The sequence below is a fragment of the Arachis stenosperma genome, unplaced genomic scaffold (assembly GCF_014773155.1).
Source record: "Arachis stenosperma cultivar V10309 unplaced genomic scaffold, arast.V10309.gnm1.PFL2 arast.V10309.gnm1.Scaffold_100029, whole genome shotgun sequence".
NCBI classification, from domain to species: Eukaryota; Viridiplantae; Streptophyta; class Magnoliopsida; order Fabales; family Fabaceae; genus Arachis; species Arachis stenosperma.
Genome location: NW_026651371.1, coordinates 775640 through 786419, shown reverse-complemented (window position 1 = coordinate 786419; position 10780 = coordinate 775640). Strand labels below are relative to the sequence as shown.

General features: G+C 38.8%; 1 protein-coding gene and 1 non-coding gene across 2 annotated transcripts; both read left to right on the top strand.

Annotated features, from left to right (window-relative positions):
* The first annotated feature begins 227 nt into the window (after positions 1 to 227).
* LOC130960002 (small nucleolar RNA R71) lies at positions 228 to 335 on the top strand. The gene has a single exon (XR_009078968.1). It is a non-coding gene; the product is annotated as a small nucleolar RNA R71 (small nucleolar RNA).
* A 3925-nt stretch (positions 336 to 4260) lies between these two features.
* On the top strand, positions 4261 to 4641 carry LOC130959989 (uncharacterized). The gene has a single exon (XM_057885368.1). The coding sequence runs from the start codon at positions 4261 to 4263 to the stop codon at positions 4639 to 4641; it is 381 nt and encodes a 126-aa protein (XP_057741351.1).
* Positions 4642 to 10780: the final 6139 nt, after the last annotated feature.

The following is a 10780-nucleotide window of genomic DNA, read 5'->3' as shown; positions in this document are numbered from 1 at the left end:
TTCAGAGTGTCAATCTCAAGAACTCCTTTCTTCTGACTAGTCCCATTGTTCACAGGATTTCTTTCAGAAGTGTACATGAATTGGTTATTTGCAACCATTTCAATTAGCTCTTGAGCCTCTGTAGGCGTCTTCTTCAAATGAAGAGATCCTCCAGCAGAGCTATCCAAAGACATCTTGGATAGTTCAGAGAGACCATCATAGAAGATACCTATGATGCTCCATTCAGAAAGCATGTCTGAGGGACATCTTCTGATTAATTGTTTGTATCTTTCCCAAGCTTCATAGAGGGATTCTCCATCCTTCTGTCTGAAGGTTTGGACTTCCACTCTAAGCTTACTCCATTTTTGGGGTGGAAAGAACTTTGCCAAGAAGGCATTGACTAGCTTTTCCCAAGAGTCCAGGCTGTCTTTAGGTTGTGAGTCTAACCATATTCTAGCTCTGTCTCTTACAGCAAAAGGGAATAGCATCAGTCTGTAGACCTCAGAGGCAACCCCATTAGTCTTGACTGTGTCACAGATTTGCAAGAACTCAGCTAAAAACTGATGAGGATCTTCCATTGGAAGTCCATGGAATTTGCAATTCTGTTGCATTAGAGAAACTAATTGAGGCTTAAGCTCAAAGTTGTTTGCTCCAATGGCAGGGATAGAGATGCTTCTCCCATAGAAGTTGGGAGTAGGTGCAGTAAAGTCACCCAGCACCTTCCTTGCATTGTTGGCATTGTGTTGTTTTCGGCTGCCATGTGTTCTTCTTCTTTGAAGAATTCGGTCAGGTCCTCTAAAGAGAGTTGTGCCTTGGCTTCTCTTAGCTTTCGCTTCAAGGTTCTCTCAGGTTCAGGGTCAGCTTCAACAAGAATGCCTTTGTCTCTGCTCCTGCTCATATGAAAGAGAAGAGAAAAAGAAAATGTGGAATCCTCTATGTCACAGTATAGAGATTCCTTGAGGTGTCAGAGGAAAAGAAAAATAGAAGAAAAGAAGGTAGAAGAATTCGAACTTGATTAGATAGAGTTCGAATTGTGCATTAAGAAGGAGTAGTACTCCATAAATAGAAGGATGTGGGAGGAGAGGAAGAAGATTTTCGAAAATTCAATTAAAAAGATTTTGAAAACATTTTGAAAAACACTTAATTGATTTTCGAAAATAAAAGTAAGAAAGAAATCAAGTGATTTTTGAAAAAGAAATTGGGATTAGAAATCAAAAAGATTTGATTGAAAACTCTTTTGAAAAAGATGAGGTTAAGAAGATATGATTAGTTTTAAAGAGATGTGATTGAGAAGATATGATTTGAAAACAAATTTGAAAAAAAAAGATTTGATTTTGAAAATTAGTGACTTGCCTAACAAGAAAAGATATGATTCAAACATTAAACCTTTCTCAACAGAAAAGGCAACAAATTTGAGATGTTCAATCAAATCATTAATTGTTAGTAAGTATCTTTGAAAAAGGAAAGAAATTGATTTTGAAAACATTTGATTGAAAAGATATGATTTGAAAAAGATTTGATTTTGAAAAACTTTGAAAACTTGAAAAAAATTGATTTGAAAACAAATCTTCCCCCTAGCACCATCCTGGCGTTAAACGCCCAGAATGGTATACATTCTGGCGTTTAGCGCCCAAAATGCACCCTTTTTGGGCGTTAAACGCCCAACCAGGTACCCTGGCTGGCGTTTAAACGCCAGTCTGTCTTCTTCACTGGGCATTTTGAATGCCCAGCTTTTTCTGTATAATTCCTCTGCAGTATGTTCTGAATCTTCAATTCTCTGTATCATTGACTTGAAAAGACACAAATTAAAAATATTTTTGGGTTTTTAATAATCAAAATGCAACAAGAATGAAATAACAATGCATGCAAGACACCAAACTTAGCAGTTTGTATACTACTGACACTAATGAGAATGCATATGAGACACACAAAACACTCAAGTCAATTGAATTAGAACACGAAAATCATCAAGAATTACTTGAAGATCCTTAAGACACATGAATGAATGCATGCAATTGACACCAAACTTAAGATGAGACACTAGACTTAAGCAAGAAACATCAAATATTTTTGGTTTTTATGATTTTGTAATTTTTTTGTGTTTTTCGAAAATTAAGTGGAAAAAGGTATCAAAATTCTTAATGAGAATTCCAGGAATCAGTGCAATGCTAGTCTAAGACTCCGGTCCAGGAATTAGACATGGCTTCACAGCCAGCCAAGCTTTCAAAGAAAGCTTCGGTCCAAAACACTAGACATGGCCAAAGGCCAGCCAAGCCTTAGCAAATCACTGCTCCAAAAGCAAGATTGATAAAGATCATCAAGCTCTTGTGATGATAAGTTGAAACCTCGGTCCAATGGAATTAGACATGGCTTCTCAGCCAGCCAGATTTCAACAAATCATCATGAAACTCTAGAATTCATCTTCAAGAATTTCGAAAAAAAATACCTAATCTAAGCAACAAGATGAACCGTCAGTTGTCCATACACGAACAATCTCAGGCATTGTTGCCAAAAGCTTGCTCAAAACTTGAACAATCCCCGGCAACGGCGCCAAAAACTTGGTGCACGAAATCGTGATCACTACAACTTCGCACAACTAACCAGCAAGTGCACTGGGTCGTCCAAGTAATACCTTACGTGAGTAAGGGTCGATCCCACGGAGATTGTTGCTATGAAGCAAGCTATAGTCATCTTGTAAATCTTAGTCAGGCAGACTCAAATGTATGATAGTGATGAACGAAAATAACATAAAAGGTAAAGATAGAGATACTTATGTAATTCATTGGTAGGAACTTCAGATAAGCGCATGAAGATGCCTTCCCTTCCGTCTCTCTGCTTTCCTACTGTCTTCATCCAATCCTTCTTACTCCTTTCCATGGCAAGCTTATGCAAGGGTTTCACCGTTGTCAGTGGCTACCTCCCATCCTCTCATTGGAAATGTTCAACGCACCCTGTCACGGCACGGCTATCCATCTGTCGGTTCTCAATCAGGCCGGAATAGAATCCAGTGATTCTTTTGCGTCTGTCACTAACGCCCCGCCCTCAGGAGTTTGAAGCACGTCACAGTCATTCAATCATTGAATCCTACTCAGAATACCACAGACAAGGTTAGACCTTCCGGATTCTCTTGAATGCCGCCATCAGTTCTTGCCTATACCATGAAGACTCTGATCTCACGGAATGGTTGGCTCGTTTGTCAGGCGAGCACTCGGTTGTCAGGCGATCAACCATGCATCGTGCAATCAGGAATCCAAGAGACATTCACTAAAGCCTTGGTTGCTTGTAGAACAAAAGTGGTTGTCAGTCACCTTGTTCATGAGTGAGAATGATGATGAGTGTCACGGATCATCACATTCATCAAGTTGAAGAACAAGTGTTATCTTAGAACAAGAACAAGCGGAATTGAATGGAAGAACAATAGTAATTGCATTAATACTTGAGGTACAGCAGAGCTCCACACCTTAATCTATGGTGTGTAGAAACTCCACCGTTGAAAATACATAAGCATAAGATCTAGGCATGGCCGAATGGCCAGCCTCCCAATGATCTAAGATAGCATAAAACGAAGATGGCTACCAAAGTCTACAGATACAATAGTAAAAGGTCCTACTTATAGATAACTAGTAGCCTAAGGTGTACAAAGATGAGTAAATGACATAAAAATCCACTTCCGGGCCCACTTGGTGTGTGCTTGGGCTGAGCAATGAAGCATTTTCGTGTAGAGACTCTCCTTGGAGTTAAACGCCAGCTTTTATGCCAGTTTGGGCGTTTAACTCCCATTTAGGTGCCAGTTCCGGCGTTTAACGCTGGAATTTCTTGAGGTGACTTTGAACGCCGGTTTGGGCCATCAAATCTTGGGCAAAGTATGGACTATCATATATTGCTGGAAAGCCCAGGATGTCTACTTTCCAACGCCGTTGAGAGCGCGCCAATTGGGCTTCTGTAGCTCCAGAAAATCCACTTCGAGTGCAGGGAGGTCAGAATCCAACAGCATCTGCAGTCCTTTTGAGTCTCTGGATCAGATTTTTGCTCAGATCCCTCAATTTCAGCCAGAAAATACCTGAAATCACAGAAAAACACACAAACTCATAGTAAAGTCCAGAAAAGTGAATTTTAATTAAAAACTAATAAAAATATACTAAAAACTAACTAAAAGATACTAAAAACATACTAAAAACAATGCCAAAAAGCGTACAAATTATCCGCTCATCAAGGGAGAGATAGGGCTAGTAACACAGAACCTAAGAATGATCCGCGAACTTTATGACTCCTCTAGAGAACATGGCTGCTGCTATGCAGGCTATGGCTGCGGCATTGGGAAATCAAGCCGGTAATGGGAATGGTGGTGGCGGAAAAAAGGGGTCAATGACCTTAGCAACCTTCCTGAAGGTAAACCCACCCATCTTTAGAGAGACAACAGACCCCACAGAGGCAGATAACTGGTTTCAGGCGATGGAACAGGCTTTACAAGCACAACAAGTTCCTGAGAAACAACTTGTTAAATTTGCAACTTATCAGTTAATGGGTGAAGCCCAGCATTGGTGGCAAGGTACACGACGCTTGCTGCAGCAAGACGATGTTGCCATACCTTGGAATGCCTTTCAATTGGAATTCTACAAAAAATACTTCCCCAATTTGGTCAGGACAGCTAAGGAGCTTTAATTATTGCAATTGAAGCAGGGTCAAATGTTTGTAGCCGAATATACAAACAAGTTTGAGGAATTATGTCGATTTTCCGAGATTTGTCAGAGTGCTCTGGGAGACTTTGAGGAATGGAAGTGCATCAAATATGAAGGAGAACTCCGGAGCGATATACTGAGTTTAGTGGGTTCGATAGAGATCATAGTTTTCTCAAACTTGGTAAACAAGAGTAGGGTTGTAGAAGAATGTTTAAAGAAGGATGCTATGGAAAGAAATGATGGCCAGGAATTGCGCCGAAGGGAACATAATCTGAACTTCGCACCAAGGGGCCAAGAATTCAAGAGAAAAGGAAAATGGTCAGTGGCTGCGTCAGATGATCCAAGTTGTCAGAGATGCGAAAGCTATCACCTGAATAGGTATATGTCCTGGAACTATCCACAATGGAGAACTTAGAGTGCCGGTCGGTCACCATGAGGTGGAGGTAATCGTGAAACCGCTAATGTAATTTCGATTATGTTATAAAATGTTGTGACATTGCATTTATTTGTACTTAAGATAGAAGTGACAAATTAGGATTTAAGGTAATTAACTTAGAACCAGCGTAAAAGTGTTACGTGAGATAGTGACATCAAATGACAAAATTCTTGAAGACAAACAAATTAGGGTGACACAGTGAAAGCGGGTTGGATTATATATAAGAGATCGGAAGTATTGTGGACTGTGCGAAGTTGTTGTTTAAAATACGGTAACGGTGAACTACAAGGAAGAAAAATGGAACGGATTTGACCTTTAGTTGTTAATCATTTGAGAGGCGAGTGAAGATGAAACCAAATTGCTATTGCGAGAGAGTTTTCGAGACAATCCTGAAAGTGTACCAGAACCCCCATCTCGAAAAGAAAGTGAGTTTGCAATAGACTTAGTGCTGGAAGCCACATCAGTTTTGATCGTACCGTAACTGAAGACACCATTATAATCGGTAGAACCTAGGATCGAGTTGAAAGGAGTATTAGAAGAGAAAACTGTCCGGCTAAGTATTTTCCTGTGAGGAGTGCCGGTTATGCCAGTGCAGAAGGAAGAGAACAGCAGAAGGCTTTATGCGAAGGGGAGTGTGCTCACGGAGTCTGCGCGAACCGATCTAATCTTCTTTTGAAACCTGCATTGAAAGCTTATCTGGACTCCTTCTTAAATGACTTGAGCATCTTTCTAGTTTTACCTTTTTTGCACACGAATCTTGTGTCTTCCAAAATGAGCTTGAGGCTATCTTGGTATAGCCACGTAATATTTGAATCCTGGAAACTCGCTGTGAGTAGAGTTACTCTCATTCGCAAATCGTATACTTCAAAATCAGCTGAGACTTCTTTGATCCTATACGCTCTGCTCCTTCTACCGAAGGTTCTTGATTTGAGCTTTTATCTTGAGATGCACCTTGATTCCTCTTCTTATGCATTTTATTATTTTGGTATAGCTCTGTTTGATCATATGCAAGACTTTCTTTTGAATTCTTGTAAACACCCTTCGTGTTACTCGTTCGTCAATGTGAACCTAACGTCCTCTTGAAATTAACTCATCCTGAATTTTTCATCATGTATAACTCCTCGATGAAACCATTAAAATGATAATTCCCTATAGCAATACTTTTGAACACAAAATATATGCCTGTGGCACTACTCAGAATTTTGGAGCCTGAATTCTTGACAACCATATTACCTGCAGTTAAGTTAATACTTTAGGATGTACCTTTGGTTGGGCACCTAGATATGACGAAGGCTTTCAAAACCTTGAGAGAAAGGTTAATCTCGGTGCTAGTACTCATGACTTTTCAACCTAATAAACCATTTAAAACTGCTGTGGTGCAACATCGAAGGGTTTTGGATGCACGTGGAGGCAACATCGTAAAGTGGTAACAAGCGTCCTCAGTAAGAAGACTCTGAGTGTTGTTGGAGAATGATTAAGGAGAAGGAAACATTAAGTAAGGTTGTAGTCTAAAGTTGAATGTCAAGGCAGCAGCTAGAGGTATCAAACGGAATCGGTTGCGAATTTTAAGGAGTTGTAAGGCCGAGAGTTCGAGAAGTGCAGTAAGAGGATAAAGAGCTACTAAGAATGTTAAAGCGAGTTGAACAAAGGAATCGAGGATCTTAGGTTCTGGACTAATAGCCAAAATGATGAGGAAAGATTAAGCGAAAATCGAGTTAAGATTCTAATAGCGCAAGCCGACCTAAAAGTTACATAGACTAACGGAATGAGCCTAAGGAGTTTAAAAGAGAAAGCTGTGTATTATTGGAGACTACTTGGGTGACCAGTAAGAGAAGAGCTATCAACCTAAAGGAGTTTATTTCAAGGACGATGGCATGTCTGAGGTGCTATAACAATTTGAACGAGTTCAATTCAAAAAGGATATAAAAGGATGTGAAGTTTCAAGTGACCCCAATCAGGATTGATGACGTAAACGTAAGGAACTCTGAGGAAAAGAAATCTCGTTAGAGAAGGTGACTTGGAGATCAAGTCAGAATGGAGAAGCACACCGAAAAACTTGAATTAGAAATGGGGACAGACTACCCTCACCTATTTTCAGGTGACTAGATTCGAATTTTGTGGGCAAAATTCATGTGAAAGTGGGTAGAATGTAAAACCCGGTTAATTAATGGCTAATTAACCCATAAATTAAAATATATTCTAGAAAATGAGAAATGAGATTTTTATGATTTAATATGATAGACACTATAGTAGAGGTGAAGGATTGCGGCGAGTAAATAGTGGCCTTGGCCAAAATCGGCGCTCATTCGAAGGATAGTGGTAGCGGTGAGTGGTGGTCTGGCAGAAGCCGCAAAACACCCTTGCATAGTGGCTGGGCAGTGAAAACCGCCGCTCATTTGGGGTATATATCTTCAAGCCCCTCGTTGTAGCATGTATTCTTGGCGCGAAGAGAAGTAGGAGCAGAGGCGCGAAACAAGCCCACCCCTCGTTCCACAACATACCTGGCGACTGCTTCAAGAAACGCCGCTAGGTAAGTTTCAATCCATTGTTTCCGTTCCCTCTATTTCGTACTTCCAGCAATTGATTCCCCCCAATTGTTCAGAAACCCACGAGTTATTTTTGGTAGCACGCCAAACGAGCAGGAGCAGAGCCCCGATTCATCAGCGGAAGAACCCTCCCAGGTGAGGATCTTATCATAATTCAATTTGTCCATTCCCCCTTATCATGTTACAACCATTAATCAACTCCCCCAATTTTGCAGAAACTCCCAATTTTACGAGCTTTTGCCCACAATTCCAGAAACCCACCCAGCTGCCATCTGTAGTTCTCTCACTCTTGTCTAAGTTGAGCTTCTCATCGATCATGCGTGAAACAATTACATCGTCCTCTACCGTGCGCCAAGTTGAGCTATCGCAGCCTCTCCTCTTTCACTAGTTAGTTATTCCACATTGATATTTCCTTCTGGTTTTCATTATTTGTTCAGAGTTCTGAACAAGTGATTGTCTATATCTTCTATTAATTGGGGTTAACTGCAGTTATTTAGAGTTAAGGATTTGATTCATGCGACTTGTTCCACTAGGAGCAAGCTCCGTTGGCTAATCTTTTTTCTGATTTTGTTATAACTTTAACTTTTGAACACGTGAGAGTTGATTAGCTAGATAGCTAATTGAGTATGATTAATTAGCAGATTGTAATTTTATCTTGTAAAAGATACCAAAAATTAGAGTATAATACATCTGCCTATGATCAGCAAGAATGAACTGCTCTGTTAATTTTTCTCTTAAGTAATGAGACTTGATTGGTTTTAATTAATCTCGTCTATCTCTCACGTAGAATTGTAAAGATAAAATTAGAATTTCATGAAGATTTCATCATGATGTTAAGATCAATAAAGATATTGTGTAGTGAATCAGATAAACTTTATTCCTAATATGTAACCTTAGTTAAACAATATAAAAGAAAAAAACATATGATAGTTCAAGATGATTGATAAACCACTATTTCATGGTTTATATTGTATTTAATTGAGTGGTTTTATCAAGCTTTTCACCCACTTATTTATAAGATTTGCATGATTTTATAATTCCTTCCTAGTTTAGTTCTATGATTGAAAACATGCTTCTTTGGTCTTAATTTAGCTAATCTTAATCCTCTCTTATTACCATTTGATGCCTTGATCTATGTGTTAAGTGTTTCAGGCTTCATAGGGCAAGAATGGCTTAGAGAATAAAGAGGAAGCGTGCAAAAATGGAAGGAACACAATGAATTGAGGAGATGACCAGCGAGAAGTCACGCGGTCGCATGGCTCACGCGACCGCGCGAAATGGAAGAAATCAGAGTGACGCGTTCGCGTGCCTGACGCAACCGCGCGGATTGGAAGCTGCACAAACGACGCGAAAGTGTAGACGACGCGCACGCGTGGTACGAGAAATGCTAAGTGACGCGAACGCATGGATGACGCGGGCGCGTGACGTGCGCGATCTGCAGAATTACAAAAGTCGCTGGCAGAGATTCTGGGCCGCATTTTAACCCAGTTGTCGGCCCAGAAACACAGATTAAAGTCAAGGAACTTGCAGAGACTCAACATGCTTTCATAATTCACTTTTCATAGTTTTAGATGTAGTTTTTAGTGAGAGAGGCTCTCTCCTCTCTCTTAGGATTAGGATTTTTAGAAATTAGGATTTATCTCATCTTCATGTCATGTTCAATATTCCTTTATTTTGACTTCTCTTCTACTTTGAGATACTTTAATGCTTTTATTTGTATTTGATTTATGTTGCCCAATTGGCTTGTGAATATTGTCCATGTTAGATTTTATTGCTTTGAATGTATGTTATTTAAGGTATTTCAGATCTAAGATTCTTATTTAGCTTTTTATATTATTGGCTTTAATTGATTAACTGGAAGCTCTTGAGTTATCAACTATTCATGAGTGATTGTTATGTTGGCTAATTAACTGGAATTCCACTAACTCTAGCCTTCCCTTAGGAGTTGGCTAGGACTTGGGAATTCTAACCAATTAGTTCACTCAACTTTCCCTTGCTTACGCAAAGGTTAACTAAGTGGGATTAACTTCCATTCTTATAGGAGTAACTAGGATAGGACTTTCGAAATTTCATATCTTGCCAAGAGTTTATTTTATAGTTATTTATTTATTTTAATTGTCATTTGAATTAGTTGTCATACTTCTTCCTTACTTCCAAAACCCCCAATTTTACCTTTTTCATAGCCAATAATAAGAACATACCTCCCTGCAATTCCTTGAGAAGATGACCCGAGGTTTGAATACTCGGTTATCAATTTCAAAAGGGTTTGTTACTTGTGACAACCAAAACATTTGTAAGAAAGGTTGATTGCTTGGTTTAGTAACTATACTTACAACGAGAGTTTACTATAACTTCTAAACCATCAATCTTCAGTTCTTCAATGATCATAGCATATATGAAAGCATTTTGGCTTCAATTTCAATTCCACCACCACCTGCAGATACAAGATCATAGCTACCTTTGCTGTTTAAGTCAAACTGAAATGAACCCTCTTCAATCTTAGGCTTTTGATCAATATTTTATTCTCTCCTTATTACTTCATGCTAATTATGGAAACCTGAACCATGGACTTTACTATAAAAATCATTCATGTCTAAAATGCTTTGTTTGCTATCTTTGTTGTTCATGTTTTCCATGAAATTGTATAAGGCAGAGTTGAATTCGGTCAATTGAGCTCTTGATGCTTCTAGATTATTGCCTGAACCTTCCACGAAAAGTGTCTTCTGAGCTTTCTCTAACACAGCTTGCAAATACTTTCCTTTAGCCTCTACTCTCATCTGCAATTTCTTCTATACCTATTGGTTATGAAGCTTATTTTATTTTTATTTTTCATTTTTTTCACTTAAACTATGCCAAATTATACTGTTTTTTTTTTCAAGGTTTAATAAAAATACCAAAAATAAAATATAAAACTACCAAGTGTATTATTATCTAAATCTTATAACTGATAAATACCTCTAGCTGTTCTTCCAGTCTCTTTTGGACTTCAATTTGATGTCTCAATGCCTCTGCTATTGGGATTTCTCTGTTTTGTTCAAAAATTAAGATGTTAATTATGGTAGATAAAATACTTAATAATAACTAGTTAATGGAAATCATGGTCATGTATATAATTAAAGAAGTAACCTTAATTCTTAAAA

Coding starts and splice junctions, on each gene's coding strand:
- LOC130959989 (XM_057885368.1), top strand. CDS start 4,261: ATGGCTGCTGCTATGCAGGCTATGGCTGCGGCATTGGGAAATCAAGCC.